The 15,712-nt window shown below is 45.9% G+C and overlaps 1 protein-coding gene across 4 annotated transcripts in view; it reads left to right on the plus strand.

Annotated features, from left to right (window-relative positions):
• ZCCHC14 (zinc finger CCHC-type containing 14) overlaps positions 1-15,712 on the plus strand; it is a 56,954-nt gene that overhangs the window by 12,729 nt on the left and 28,513 nt on the right. For all 4 annotated transcript variants that reach the window (XM_041769762.1, XM_041769763.1, XM_041769764.1 and 1 more), the window contains exon 2: positions 11,391-11,514. In XM_041769762.1, the coding sequence (XP_041625696.1) occupies positions 11,391-11,514 (124 nt within the window). The remainder of the gene's footprint in view (positions 1-11,390; positions 11,515-15,712) is intronic.

Here is a 15,712-nt window from a genome sequence, read left to right on the forward strand (position 1 = left end):
CTTGAAATTCTTCAAGTCTTGGGGCAGCCCTGGTGGCTCAGCGGTTTAGTGCCTGCCTTTGGCCCAGGGCCTGATCCTGGAGACTGGGGATCGAGTCCCGCCTCGGGTTCCCTCCATGGAACCTGCTTCTCCCTCTGCCTGTGTCTCTGCTTCTCTCTCTCTCTGTGTGTGTGTCTCCCATGCATAAATAAATAAAATCTTTAAAAAAAAAAAAATTCTTCAAGTCTTCTGTTAATTTCCAAACTGCTGTTAAGCTTATCTAATGGATTTTTTTAGTTCAGGAATAGCTTTTTTTTTTTCATTTTAGGATTTATATTTTAACTCTTCTTTATGATTTTAAGGCTTTATTATTTATTTAGAGCAGTTTTAAGTGCACAGAAAAATTGAACATCATAACCACCCAAAGTCTGTGGTTTATATCAGGGTTCACTCTTGGTGTGGTAGAAGTTGTGGGTTTGGACAAATGTATGACAGGTGTCCACCTCTGTGATATCCCATGGAGTATTTTCACTGTCCTTATAGTCCTTAGTCTGAGCCTGTTCACACTTCTCTAGCCCCTGATCTTTCTCACCCTCTCCATAGTTCTGGCTTTTGCAGAGTACCATCCATTTGGGGTCGTGCTGGGTGTAGGCATTTTCAGGTATGCATTTTATTTTCCTCCATGCCTTTTCATGACTTGACAGCTGCTTTTTTTTTTTTTTATTGCTGAATAATAATCCATTGTGTGGGTGAACACACGTGTCCATGTGTTCATTTGTGTTTACCTACTGTGGAACATCTTGATTGCTTCCTGAATTTTCATATTTTAAGGATTTCCCTTTCTATCCTGAGATGTCCTTTTGTTTATGTATCACAAACATTTTCTTTTATGTTGTTGAGCTTGATTATAATGGCCACTTAATGCTGCTTGCCTCTGATTCCAGCATATGATTCATCTTCTGCCTGGTCTCCTTTTCTTCTTTGTATGGGTCATGTTCTTGTTTCTCTACATGTCTAGGAATTATAGATTGCTTCTTGGATTTTTTTTTTTTCTTGGATTTTTATCTGGATTTTGTTGGGTCCGTCCTTTTTTATCCTTTTTTTTTTTTTTTTAAAAGATTTTATTATTAGAGAGACAGCATGAGCAGGGGAGCAGGGGTTGGCAAAGGGAGAAGGAGAAGCAGATGCCCTACTAAGCAGGGAGCCCCCTGTGGGGCTCAACCCCAGGACCCTGGGATCATGACCTGAGATGCTTAACCAACTGAGCCACCCAGACACCCCAGACATGTTCTGCTTCTGAAGCACTCCTTTGTCAAGGACTGGTCCCTCACTTTGCTACCAGATTCTGGTAGCAGAATTTACCAGATTCTGATCTCTGGCTCCTCAAGTTGGATCTGAGCTTCATCTGCTGCTTTTTCTGGTGAGGACTGGGTCTGCAGCACATAACACTCCACCAGTGCAAATCTCTTTTTTCCAAGTGTAGACCTTCCTTTAGTTTCTGCCTGCTTTGGGTCATGTTCAGTTTATTGTTTTTTATACTTTGTCCAGAGCTTATGGTTATCTGCAAGAAAGTTGGTCCAAATAATCAGCCATGATCAAAAGTACAACCACCTGCTTTTGGTAATGCACGTGTTGTAAATACGGGCCATGTGTTGTAGAAGGGATTAACTCTCTCTAAGGAAGTGTATGTAGCTTGAAGGAGTGTTTTACAGTAACTGTGACATTTGTCCTTACAAAGAATGAGGCTCTGTGTGGAGGAGAAAGGAGCTGGCCTGGTGCCGTTTGAAAACATAAGTGGGGTGATTATTAGGTGTTCTGGTCCTGAGTAGGTGCTGAGGAGCTGAGAGTGACCTGGGCTAGGGAATGTAGAAGGGCAGCTGGGGCTCCTGTAGGCAAATACCATTTCCCTGTTGGATGCAGGGTCTGGTTATAACTGCTGTAGGAGGTAAATTTTTAATTTCTTGACCTCAGTGTCTTTTCTTTTCAGTCCAGTTGAGCCCTTTCTGGCCTGACCTTTCCCTGCATGGCTAACCATAGGGGCCTGGTCTCTGACTCCCTGAGCAGCTTTGCCTTGCTCCTAATAGGCGTCCAGTCAAGACTCATTAAATAGAATTTGTGGCTTCTAAGGACCTAAAACCCAGGGGCATGTTTTACTGATTTTCTGGACCTTTGATACAGTCTGTTCTCCTCCAGATGCTTCCTGCTCATTTCTAGCTGGTTTTAGTGCTTATCCTTTCCCATCCTGGATGTCTGAATGCTCTGTAACTGAATTATCATGGTCAGTATCTCTTGAGGGTCATAAAGCAACCATTTTAATGTGCTAACAGCTCTGAATGGTTCATCTTAGCAGTTGAATATTACATGGGGAACCAAAATGGTCATTATAGCACAGTTTACTTACTTCTGTTAGACACTGAGCCAGTTTCTTCAAGAAAACCCCAATATTTAAACTACTTTTGGCCAAAATATGTAGAATAACAGTCCTGGGTGTATATGCACTTAACATCTGAAGTCCTGAAGGTAGACACAGCCCGCAATGGGTGCCTGAGGCTGACCTTTTGGAGGTGGGGTGCATGAGTGGAGCCCTGCCTGAGCTGGCCTGGGACAGATGCAGGCTGTGGCCCGTCCTCCTGAAGCCGTGGCCACTCCTCACCATCTTCCATACCACCCTGGTCACGGGATTCAAGTTTTCCTGGAAGGCGGAGGGATTGTCTTCCTGAATGTATTGTTTTATATTTACATGCAGTGTTGCCCTTGAATTTATTAAGATTGGGTTGTTCTCGTGTGACGGCGCCTTTTAAATTCCTGTCACTCGTCACTCTTTGCTGCTAACCTTGTACCTTTCTCTAGCAGCCGGCAGTTTCTTTTACTCCCCTCCTCACACCTTAAATTTGCTGCCTCTTCTCTGTAGAATACAGCAAGCCTGCTGGCATTGTATTTAAAGTGCATATCTGACTGAGACGCTGGCAGTGTGGCTGTTGGGATGGAAGCCTCTGTGCTACACCTGTTCCTCGGCTGCACCTCTGTTTGCTGAGCACCTGCTATGTGATGGGTTCCAGAAGAGCCACTTTCTAGGTACTAGCTGCTCTGGTCCTGCACAAGCCAAGGAAGTGGCTTAGGCTGCAGCTTTGATGCCCATCTATAGGTTTGTGTAGCTGGAAGTCTCGTCTTTAGCCAATTAGGGCTCCTGACTTTGAATCCATGCTGAGTCTGCACTGTAGAGTCTCTGGGTTTGCAGAGCTGTTTGTGTCTGCCCCCTCCCCGCCTCATTCTAGTTTAATTGGCCTGTTGGGGGTGCCCTGGAGTCATAATTTACGAGGGCTTCTCAAGTGTGCACATTGAGGGCTGGGAGCTCCTGGTAGAGGCTGCTCTGCTCTGAAGGCTGCTGGTGGAAGGATTTGGTTTTATAGTCACTTTGCCAGGACTTAATTGGCCAAGTACTTGGTACCTTTTGCCGAGATTTTGAGCAGCGATCTTTTTTCTGTCTTTTGTAATGAGTACAGCTCTAGGGTAAGAGATTTTTAAAAGGAATATTTTTACATAGAGAACGGTTTCTGGTTAGCATTGGCTTTCACTTGGCCTAAGTCAGCAAATAGCTTTCACTACTGAACTATCTATTTTCCTTCTCTGGTTTTTAGAGACACATAATTACTATTTTAGTAAAATGCTTACAAATCACTTTTCTTTTTGATTTTATGTATTTTTTCCCACTGAGTTAAAAGTATTTAACAGATGATACTCTTTCCTGTATGGAGGTGGGTTACTTGGAAAACAAACTGAAAATAAATGAGTGTGTCTGTCAGCACTCTGGAGCTCGTGTCTGTGCCTGAGGGCCCTGGCCCCTGCTGCCCCTTGGCTTTCATAAGCTTCAAGCAGGGAGGCAGGGAGACCTTCTGCCTTGGCGCTCCACACCGTCCGTTCCGTGCCTGGAAGGTCCTAGGGCCTTAGCAGTGCTGTCCCTGGACCCAGTGTCCATGCCCCAACCCTTCGAATTGTCTTAGTTATTCCCTTGTCTGCCCTGCATGTCCGGTCCCCTGGCAGCATCTACCCTACCTGTCCTAGCCCTGAGCACATCTGAGAGCCTCAGGGTGAGCCCTTTGGTTTTAGAAGCTGCTTCTGTTTTACTGTGTTGTGTTCCTGTATCCTAGGAAGTTACTTAGGCTGAGACTTAATAGCGTCTAACTCTTGTTTCTAGTTGTAACAGTAACTGTTCCTTGTGGAAAAATTGGAAAATAGAAAAATATTTGTAGAAAATCACCCAAAGATCATAAACTCTGTCAGTATTGTGGTACATTTTCTTCTGTCTTCATTGCCTTTGGATATGTGCTGTTGACATGTTCTACATTCTGCCTCATTCCCGGGAACTGAGCGTGAGCATTCCCATGCCTTTTGTTTCTAAAATTACCTTTTCAAGGCTGCATAATATTCAATCCTCTGGATGTGAATTTATTTACATATTTAGATATTAATCTTGCTGGGTATATAAAGCTACGATGAACATCTTTGTGCACAAAGCTGTGACTGTATCATTTGCTGGGCTTAGGATAGGTTATTATTCCCAGAGGGATTAGTAGATCCAGAGTTGCTGTATTGGTGTCATTAAAGATTACTACATACACCTAATTTTTGTGAAGACAGTTGACCCATTTTGCACTTGGTAGTTGGGGCTGAGATTGCTCCCATTGCAACAGTAGGAACAGTAACTCTTAAGAATGTTCTGTCGAATTGTACTTCAAAAATGATAAATGATCTTTTTAGCTGTTATGTGCTAGTTTTAGAATAGGTGATCACTTGTCATGGTAGAGTCCATTTTTAAGTGGCATGTCTATTTGGAGAAGGGAGCCTCCAGCTTCTGGCAAAGGGGCCATAGATACAGGTGGCTGGCTGTCTGGAGCTCATCCCAGGGTGTGTGTCGCCAGCATGTCTCTGCCTGTCTGCCCTGCTGCAGGCATAGACTGTTGAGTTGATTTGCCCTTAGGGAGAGTCAGCCTCTTGGAAGAGGTTCTCTGCCAGGACGTCAGAGGTGTGTGTCTCTTCCAGGTGTTCTTGCAGAGCTGGTGTCTGCCAGGGGGCTTGCGCCTCTTCCACTGGATCCCAACCAGACTTGCAGCCACAGGAGCAATAGCAGTTGACCTTATATTGAATGTTGACTGTTTGCCCAGCACATTACTTTTCTTTCTTTTTTTCTTTTTTCTTTTTTTTAAAGATTTTATTTATTTATTCATGAGAAACACAGAGGGAGGCAGAGACCTAGGCAGAGAGAGAAACGGGCTCCTCGCAGAGAGCCAGATGTGGGACTTGATCCTCAGACCTGGGATCACACCCTGAGCTGAAGGCAGACACTCAATCGCTGAGCCACCCAGGCATCCAAGCACATTACTTTCAATGTATTTTTTATACTTGTCACAAAGCCCTGAGGAGGCAGGCACCGTTATCCCCACTTTGCATTGGGGAAGACTGGACCTGAGTGAGGTCTCAATGATCCTGGCCATCGTTGCAGCAAGCATGGGCTGCTTCAGCCAGTGCTGTGGCTTCTTTTTTTTTTTTTTTTTTTAATTTTTATTTATTTATGATAGTCACAGAGAGACAGAGAGAGAGGCAGAGACACAGGCAGAGGGAGAAGCAGGCTCTATGCACCGGGAGCCCGACGTGGGATTTGATCCCGGGTCTCCAGGATCGCCCTGGGCCAAAGGCAGGCGCCAAACCACTGCGCCACCCAGGGATCCCCCCTAGCGCTGTGGCTTCTGTAGGCAGACTCTGCTGTGCTGGGAGCTGACCTACACAACCAACTAGTGAAGCTTGGTAGCTGCAGGACTGCCCCTACTGGTCTGGTGACCTTAGGGAAATTCCTGATGGAAGGCCAGTTGCTCCTACTGTTCAAGTGGAGAGGATTACAGGGGTTGAGTAGGTTGGTGTGGTTACAAGCAGATTGCATCCATGATAAGAATGGTGTAAAGTATGTTCATAATTCTAGTCGCTTGCATTTTTTTTTTATTCTTCATGGCATCTTCCCATGTGTTCACATCTTGGGCATTCCATGTGCATCTGCCTTTGAAGTTGAAATGCTGTTTTAACTGCCTCTTGGTGGCACAGCCTGGCTCACCATCTCATTCCCAGCCCCGTGCACAGCCGTTGTCTTATTTACAGCCGTCAGGACCAGCACTTTATTGTTGTTACTGCATGTCTCAGTGCAGAGGAAAACCTAGAGATGTCGTGTTGAATGTGTTTGGGTGTATCTGAGGGTAGAATTGGGAACTTATGACTTCATGGTCTGGGAAAGGCTGTCTTTTTGTAGGTTCCTCAGGAGATTCGGGGAGGCTCCCCATTGAGAACCATGGCCTTACGCACACATGGGGCTCTCATGTTGCCTGCTGAGCCCCTTCAGTTTCTTACCTCGATTACTAAACATCAGTTTACATCCCAGCATAGTTTGAATACTAGGGCTTTGGTTTTTCAGCATATTCACTATTGTTTTTACCAGGTTTTTCTTAAAAGTTCCAAGTTCCCTGCTATCACGTAGATGTTGAATGTTGCACACATGCCACATGCCTTGCCCTCTGCCCACCTTTGTCCCATCCGATGACTTTGAATAATCTTTAATGAAATCGACTTTTAAAAGTGAAACCGCTCTTCTAACAGTTGTAGTTCTGGTCCATGAGTATAAAAGTGAATTTTCAGCACAGAGCCTTGGGCAGCTTGTGTCCCTCTGGTCTCTCTGGTCAGAGGCCAGCACTTAGGAAAGCATCTGTTGGAGCCTCGCTAGTGCTAGCCGGCCTCAAATCTCCAGGGCTGATGTGTGACACTTTGGCACCTTCAACCCTTACCCTTGGGAGGGGACTCAGAGTTCATCTGATCTCATTTTCTGGGCAGTGCTGGAGTTCCCGTTTTGCATCCCACCCGAGGCAAGGTTGTTTTTTGGGCTTCTGACCGTGGTGAGCCTCTTCATCTTGAAACAGTCTTGCAGCGCCTGCAGCACCTGAGAGGAATGCAGTGTCTTGGGTCCTATCTGACCCTCGACGTCAGGACCTGCACTTTAGAAACCAGAAGACTATGGGTTTGGAGGCCAAGAGCTCATCTCCATTCACACAGCTGTGCCAGCCAGAGGGCTAGCGCTCAGAGCTGTGACACCAGCTGCTTGCACCCATGGCCGGGCGCTTTGGCCTGTCACCATGTCCCTGGGTGTGCAGCACGTGTTGGACCACATTGCTTTCCCCGAGGGGCACTGGACTGGAGTATGTGCCTCATGGCTAGAAACATACTCCAGAATCCGATTTCATTCATGCTCACAGCTCTGTTGGTTCTGTGTTAGATCTGGTGAGATGCTGGCAGTGTTGTGTATAAATGAGAACGCAGACGGTTTTCTTTGAAGGAGAACTGTTTTTGTCAGGTTAATCCTGATTTCATTAAAACTTGGTAAAATGATCAGATTTTACAGATACCCATCAGGTACTGTTTGAAGTGCAGAGGGTACAGCAGCAAATGAAACAGACATTTTTGAAGTCCCCACTTCATTGAGCTTTGAGAGGTCCTTATACTAAGGTTGCACGAGTGTAGCGTGACATCCCTGAGGGGGCCATGTAGATAGATACAGGACCCCTGGAGGCACCCCAGGCAGATCCTGGCTCCAGGCCTAGTGGCTGCAGTGGGTTGGGCAGAGGGGAGAAGTGAGAGATGGCAGGGCCCCCATAGGTCATGGCAGATTCTGTGTAGAGGTGGGGCAGTGACAAGCTGGTCCAGCGGGCAGAGTGAGTGTCCATTGAGTGAGAAGGTGTGGTACTCACAGGACAGAGGACGTTGAACTTCAGGGAAACAGCAGAGTCAGGCTCATTGTTGGAGAGCATCTTCTTGTTGCCCTTCTAGCTGTAGCAGGAGGCGACATTTGGAACTGATCAAGTCTTTATTCTTGTGTCCATCAGGCTCATGACTGGAGCTCTGCTTGTGAGCGTGAGTCAGAGAGCATCTGAGTTGAACTGTGGAGGTCACATGGGGCAAATTAACTTAACCAAAAATAACCCCAAACACAGCATTTCTGGGAAATGCAGGGGAAGAGAGCTTTCAATGTAAACAAAGGAGCAAAGTCAAGATAAAGGCTCGGTTGGAAAAAGTGAGCATCTGGAAAACCAGGAAGAGACACTCTGGTAAAGAACAGTGAGCCAAATAGATATTTCTTTTCTGCTGGTTATAATTTTAGAGTTTTCTTTCGCATGTTTATATTGTTAGCATGGCATGTGCTTCCATAGGGTAACTCCTAGGCTTTCCCCTTCTGGAAGCTGTGGCATGTGGACCTAATACCTGTTAGCTTTCCTGTCAGCCCATGAAAGAAGCTTTCTGTCCCCTCAGGTGACACCTGGTCCTTACAGGGTGGACCAGAGCACGAGCCTCCTGTGCTTCACACCCTGGCTGAAGTGCACCGGGCACAAAACAAAAGAACACAGTGACCAGTGTTCTGGCCCCACTCTGGAAATTCTGATTGGGTAGGGCTGGGTGACACTGTTATTGCCGGGCCCTGGAGGTTCCGCATGCATCCGGGTTGAGGACCACCCATCCAGTCCAGCTGCTGGTACTTTACAGGCTGTGCTCACTGGAAGTGTCCTGGCCGTGGTGCGTTCTCCTCCCCACCCCTGCTTCTGCATCCCAGAGGTGGAGTCAGGAGGCTGGTTTTATGCTTGTGTCTTTTAGGATGCTTTAGGGTGGGCACTGGTATATGTGCAGGACCTCATGGTTGTGCTGGCATCTGTTTGTGCCGAAGAGGTTTGTCGTTAGCAAGGTTAGCACTTCTCTGGTTGGTGGTCCTGACAGTTCAGCCTCATTCTTCAGACGAGGACTTAGATGTACTGACCAAGGTGGCCTGGGAGCATGGAGGCTCCCGTGAGTCAGGCCAGACCTGGTGGTATCTGCTGTGGTTAAGTTTATTACAAGAGTTAAAAATGTTGGGATCCCTGGGTGGCTCGGCGGTTTAGCTCCTGCCTTTGGCCCAGGGAGTGATCCTGGAGTCCCTGGATCGAGTCCCGCATCAGGTTCCCTGCATGGAGCCTGCTTTTCCCTCTGCCTGTGTCTCTGCCTCTCTCTCTATGTCTATCATGAATAAATAAATAAAAAATCTTAAAAAAAAAAAGTTAGGGATCCCTGGGTGGCGCAGCGGTTTGGCGCCTGCCTTTGGCCCAGGGCACGATCCTGGAGACTCGGGATCGAATCCCACGTCGGGCTCCCGGTGCATGGAGCCTGCTTCTCCCTCTGGCTGTGTCTCTGCCTCTCTCTGTCTCACTGTGTGCCTATCATAAATAAATAAAATAAAATTAAAAAAAAAAAAAAGTTAACCTTCTGAGTTCCTTCCCAAGTAATCCTTATTATTTGGAACTAAAAATCTTGCTCTTTCAGGAATTACTTCAACTATTGCTTGTGTTATCTTATTTAATAAGAAAGAAGTTCATTTCTGGAATATTCAGATCATTAGATGAAATTTTGCCAAATCTGAGGGAAATAATCCAACTTAGTTAAATTACAAATAAAAGTAACTTAAAATTTAAACTGTCTTAATAAAATCTTGGTAATGTCCAAAAAACTGACTTTTTGGAGGAGTATTGGGTGGTTAGGATTTATTTCCTTGAGTTATGTGAACTTGCACATTTAACTAGACTGTGCTGGCTGGCTTTTCTTGAGTGGCAACTCTCGTGTGGTGTAGGACCTGTATGTAGGTCCTGTGCTGTGTGTTGGGGGAGGCCTCCCCGCTGTGGCTTTGATGCAGCCTGAAGAAGAGAGGGCTTGTCAGGTACCCAGCAGATGCTCTTTGGCTGGAACTGACTGTTGCTGTGCTGCAGGCACAGCGGCGTCTCTGTCCTCTCCTGGTGGCTCTGTGCCTCTACCATCATGCCCCCCATCCCCCTGCCCCCTCTTGTGCCTTCCGTGGGCTGTCCTCTGCCTTCCAGGTAAGGAAGCCAACTAACGGGCTGGAAAACTGAGGGCTGGTGAGGTGTGCATCTCTCATGACTGTCTCCCCATGAGGATGGAGGTCAGCAGTTCCCCTCCTCCCCCAAACCTGTCCCCTTCCTTGTGTGTGGAGCGTAGTGTTTCTCGCTTCTTAAAACTCACCCCTCTCTTGATAACCTTTAAAATCCTAACTTGGGATCCCTGGGTGGCGCAGCGGTTTGGCGCCTGCCTTTGGCCCAGGGCGCGATCCTGGAGACCCGGGATCGAATCCCACGTCGGGCTCCTGGTGCATGGAGCCTGCTTCTCCCTCTCCCTCTCCCTCTCCCTCTCCCTCTCCCTCTGCCTGTGTCTCTGTCTCTCTCTCTCTCTCTGTGACTATCATAAATTAAAAAAAAAAAATTTTTTTAAATAAAATGAAATCCTAACTTTACCATTCTTTGAAATTTTGACGTACATTAAGTTGTGATTCTGAGGAGGTAAAACTATAGGTCACGTTCATTCTTCTGAATCCTGCAAGCTCTAAATGAATGTTGGCTGTAAGCATTTCAGGTACTGATCCGTGTTGAGGGGGGAAAGTGAAAGCTCTTGCCCCCGACCCAGGCACCCCCGGGGGGCTCCTCCTCCGAGGTCCCCTGTGCTTCCTGGGTTGCTGCCCGCTGGCCTCCATCTGCGTGTTGCCGGGAGCTGCAGGAGCCGCAGGAGCCGCAGCCCCGCTCTGACTGGGCGTGTGAACCAGCTGCGCGCCGCACGGCTGCTATGTCCGGTGCCCGCGGTGCCGCAGCCGCCTGCACCCACCAGCGTCTGCCACAGCTCTGTCACAGCTGTCGCGTCAGCCCTCCCTGCCTGGGTACTTTGTGCAGTGAAGTCCTAGAAGTGGGATGGTAATGTCATGTTAGAACATGTACCCCGCGTGGATCCAGTCGTGCTCTCTCCCTGGCTGTTCTGTTTAGAGCATTTTATGACTTCTTTAAGATTTATAGGACAGTGTCAGGTCCAGCTATGTAATTAATTTTATAGGGAATTACACAATTTGAAGAAATAAAATACAAGTTTTTACCTCAGAGAGAGGTATGTAGTTCACGGAAGGCTGGCTGACACAGCTCCCACGCTGGCGAGTGGGGCACGGGTGCAGATACCAGCTCCCACATGTGCTTATGCTCACCTGGCTGTTTTCAAGTTTCCATGATGCCCAGGAAATTGGTGATGTCTTCCTCTTTTGTGGGAAGTACTAATTGTTACACTACTGTGTAGTGTTTAAAAATTTTTATATAAAAATTTTATATAAATTTTTATAATTTATATAAAGATTTTTAAGAATTTATATAAAATTTATATTTTATGTAAATTTTTTATAGAAAATTTATATTTTATATAAAACTTGAAACTACCATAAACATCAGTGACTTTCTGATAACAACAAAAAATCATTTCACATGAACCAAATGGAAGAAAATAAGATTTTTTTTTTTTTTTTGTCCTCCCAGGTGACTCCAAGAACCGAGGCCCCCGTCAGCAGTGTGAGTAATAGTTTGGAGAATGCACTACATACATCAGCACATTCCACAGAGGAGTCGCTGCCCAAGAGGACTGTGGGGAAACACTCCAAAGGTGAGTCTGTGCGAGGACTCAGAGAGGAAGAGGTGCACACCAGTGGAAAGCAGATCTTTGTGATGCTATTGGGTTATATACTTTTCAGATCTTTCATCACCTATAGTCTTTAGTAAGGTACATTGTTTCTAAATTCTGTAATACATGAGCGTATCTTGGCTGTAAGAATCTCAAACACTGTTTGTTAAGGGGGAAAATGACAGTTGTTACACTCTTCCCTGCCTCACACCACTGCAAGTCCTAAATTCTAGAGCAGCACTGTCTTGTAGAACTTTCTATGGAGATAATGGGATGTTCTCTCTGTGCACTAATGCCCTCATCAGCCACATGTGCCTTTGATCACTTGAAACATGCCTCATGCAACCAAGGACCTGAAATTTTAGTTTATTTCCTTTCACTTGAAACTGTAATAGCTCAGTGTGGAGAGTGGCCACTATACTGCACAGCGCAGCTTTGGAGATGACAGAGGGCACATCTTAGATGAAGCTGAGTCTCTTGGTTCTTGCACCATTGGACAGTGACAGAGTGGCACTTAATGTACAGTTGGTGGGCGGAGTGGTGGTGTGGGGACTTCCCAGGAGGCCAGTGCAGGTGATGTGTAGGTCTAGTGAGGGCCAGGTTGATTCAGAGCCCCAGGGCACTGACGGCCACCACCCCCTCCCTCCCTGTCCTTTGTTTCCCTTTTATTTGTGTCTCAGGCCCATTGTACTTCACAGATGTTTAATAAATACTTTGTTTTTAAAATAAAGCCCCATTCTGACAATATCGCAGAGGCAGCCATGCCTGACTTAAATCATGTGCTAGAGATAGCTATATCCTGACTGCCGTACCGTGTTTATGTATATAAATACGTGCTGGTACTAAAACCGTGAACCCTCATAGTGACCCTGGGAGCACCGAGCTCCTGGATGGGGCTATTCTTTAGAAGACATGGCAAGGCCTCTCCTCCCGGGATGGATAGTTGTCACTCAGGCATAGAGACTTTTCTACCCTGAAGCTGCCCCTGCCCTTTCTCCTGATACCCGTCATCCTGGGAGGAGTGCCTTCGGAGGAGGTGTTGTGTCCAGAATGTGACCTGTGCCCTGCACCCTCCTAAAGTGGGAGGACAGCATCCTCTTTCCCATACTGCTTTTTCCTTGACACATAATCATCAAGACCCCTTGTTCTTATGTTTTCAATATAATTGCAAGATATAGGACTAATCTCACTCTGCTTCCCTGTCCGTGTGCTGTGGGGCAGAGAGCCCACGGACCAGCGGGCTTTAGCATCAGATATAGCAAAGCATAGTGGCCTAGGAATTATTAGCTGTCTACCACAGTCTCCACTCAGTGGTTCTAAGTAATAAGTTTCTTCTGCCTAGAACTTGGCAAGCAAGTGAAGTTGGTTTTCTTAGTCACGCTTCTCGTGATGCTCTGTCAGGCCTGGGTGGTTGCTCTTGGCAAAGCCTAAAGTCACCGCGAGTGTTAATACTATAGAGTTTTCTCGGTGTCTTTTCTGTATTCTACTTGTGTTTTGATTTTTCTCTGCTTCCTTGGAAGTCTTCAGCAATAAGACATCAGACTTATGTTTGTTCTGTATAAAAACTTCAGAGGGCAGTGTTGAGGACAGCCAGAAACTGACTGTTCCCAACAGATGACAATCAAGGTGGTGGTCTGCAAAGAACATGTTGAAAGTGATAGTGTCCTCTTTTCCTCTGCTCTTTCATGTGAAGATTTTCAAGTGTGAAAGAGGAAAGGGGACTGCAGTTCCTAGCATCTGGCTTTGGGAGCGGGTAGTAGGCCTTGTCCTCAGGACCGCCGAGCAGCACAGCTGTGCTCGCTCTGAGAGAGCTCAGTTTTCCCCAAACCCACACGTCCAGACTTGTGTTACTGAGGAAACACGTATAATATACAAGGTAAGGTTGAAATTACTTTTAGTGATGCTCTCAGTGAAAGGAGTTCTGTAATTTGGTTTTCTGGGTTGGATTAGTTATCTATCAGAATTCTCCTTGTGTGAGACCGAGAATTGCAGTAAGCCTGGTAGCACAGCAGACCACTTACCAGTGTCCAAAAACCTGCTCTCCAGTCCTCCTTGCATTCTTAAAATGGAACGATTCCAAAGAGCTTCTGTTAAATGGAGGTTATAACTATAGATATTTATCATATTAGAACTTAAAACTGGGATTATTTTTTTTAACCTAAACGAATGCTTTTTGTCGTGTGCCGCTGCGGTGTTTGTATTTCTCGTGCAGCAGCGTTATGACACAGGGTCAAGCTCCAAAAGTCTTGTCAAGGTCAAGCTCCAAAAGTCTTGTCCTTTTGGTGATGCAGAACCCACTGCAGAGAATTAAAGTAGGAATTCTGATAAGCATGACAGTAAAACCCAGAATCTGGCTGCCTTTCTGGGGCTGCACTGGGGCTTTGAAGGTACATTTGGAATTGAGGCATTTTGATCATTTTAACTTTTCTCTTGGCTCTTTTTACATTTCATTAAGACTTTAAAACACAGTTCAGGGATCTCTGGGTGGCTCAGCGGTTTAGCGCCTGCCTTCGGCCCAGGGCGTGATCCTGGAGTCCCGGGATCAAGTCCCACATCAGGCTCCTGGCATGGAGCCTGCTTCTCCCTCCTCCTGTGTCTCTGCCTCTCTCTCTCTCTCTATGTCTATCATAAATAATAAATAAGTATTTAAAAAATAATAAAAAATAAAACACAGTTCAGAGAATTTTACAGTGAATACCTACCTTCCAGATTCCATAGTTCCATTTTATTTTAACTGCTTATTCTCTAACTGTCCTTCTCTGTCTGCCTCTCCATCCATGAAGACATTGCATTTTGGGGTACATTTCAAAGTAAGTTGTTCTTTTCACTTTTTTTTGCTGCTTTCATGCATTATTATTTTTTGAAAGCTGCTTGTTGCAGCCTTCCTCAGCCAATGATTCTCGTTTCAACCACAGAACAGAGTTGTCTGAGTGACTGTTCGTCATCCCCTAAAGAAGGAGGGACTTGGAGAGGTAAGAGTTGGGTTGGTCCATCCCGCAGTGGCATCTTTCAGATAGCAGGGCTCAGCTGTCTCTCAGTCCCCATGGAGAGAAGCTACAGGGCTTACAGTGAACGTCTGTAACTTGTCAGGCCTTACCTCGAATTACTATCAAACCACTTCCTGTGGAGCAGGAGTGTCTTGCAGTATATTCGGTGGTGTACTGAGCCAGCACGTGCTGGCCCGCAAGGCCAGTTGTTAAAAGTGCAGGGAGATTTTTAGCCTCTCAGTGTCCTATTGATGGCTGGAAACCAGCCATGGTCAAAAGTACTTACACCGTGGAAGTCCGTACGTGCCATAGATGTGGGGCTGTCCCCCAAGCCAGCTATGACACATTTTGCAAAGTGCCACTGTAGGAGCCCCCGACCTGTCCTGTCTGCTGCACGCATCTCTGTCCATCACGTGACACATGCTGTGTGCCCGCAGCCCAGCTCCAGGAAGAGCAGGTGGTTCTGTGTGACCTGGGACTCCCTGCATCCTGACTTCAGCATCCTCCTCTCTGAAGCTGTTGTGAGGGGTCACGACAGATCTATCTGCTCTTATCTTCCCTTGACATATCTGACCCTCTACCACCATTCTGTCCTCCCTTGGTTCCTTTCTTTATTTTATTTTATTTTATTTTATTTTATTTTATTTTATTTTATTTTATTTTATTTATTTTATTATTTTATTTTATTTATTTTATTTTATTATTTTATTTTATTTTATTTTATTTTATTTATTTATTTTATTTTATTTATTTTATTATTTTATTTTATTTTATTTTATTTTATTTTATTTTATTTTATTTTATTTTATTTTATTTTATTTTTTCTTTCTGTTCTTACACTTTGGACCATCCTACATAGAGAAGTGTTGCCGTGGCTTGTTCCCTTGGTCTCCTGGTAACACACTTCCCAGTTCTCCTCTTGCCTCTCTGTCTGTTCGTATCCTATGAAATCCCTGCCCCTGAGATGCTAGTGCTGTCTGCACTCCTCTCTGGCATCTACTCCCACTTTGAGTGTCTTCTCTTCATCTGTTGATGACTTTCATATCTGAGAATTCAGCTGAGACCCTTGCCTGGGACCCAGAATCCCTGTGAATATTTCCACTGAGGTGGCATGCTGGTGCTTCTGCCCGTGTGCCCAGAGTGGACCCATCACTTCTATGGCCGCCCTTGAAATAAGTCTCCAGTGTATGTGG

The sequence above is a fragment of the Vulpes lagopus genome, chromosome 10 (assembly GCF_018345385.1).
Source record: "Vulpes lagopus strain Blue_001 chromosome 10, ASM1834538v1, whole genome shotgun sequence".
NCBI lineage: Eukaryota > Metazoa > Chordata > Mammalia > Carnivora > Canidae > Vulpes > Vulpes lagopus.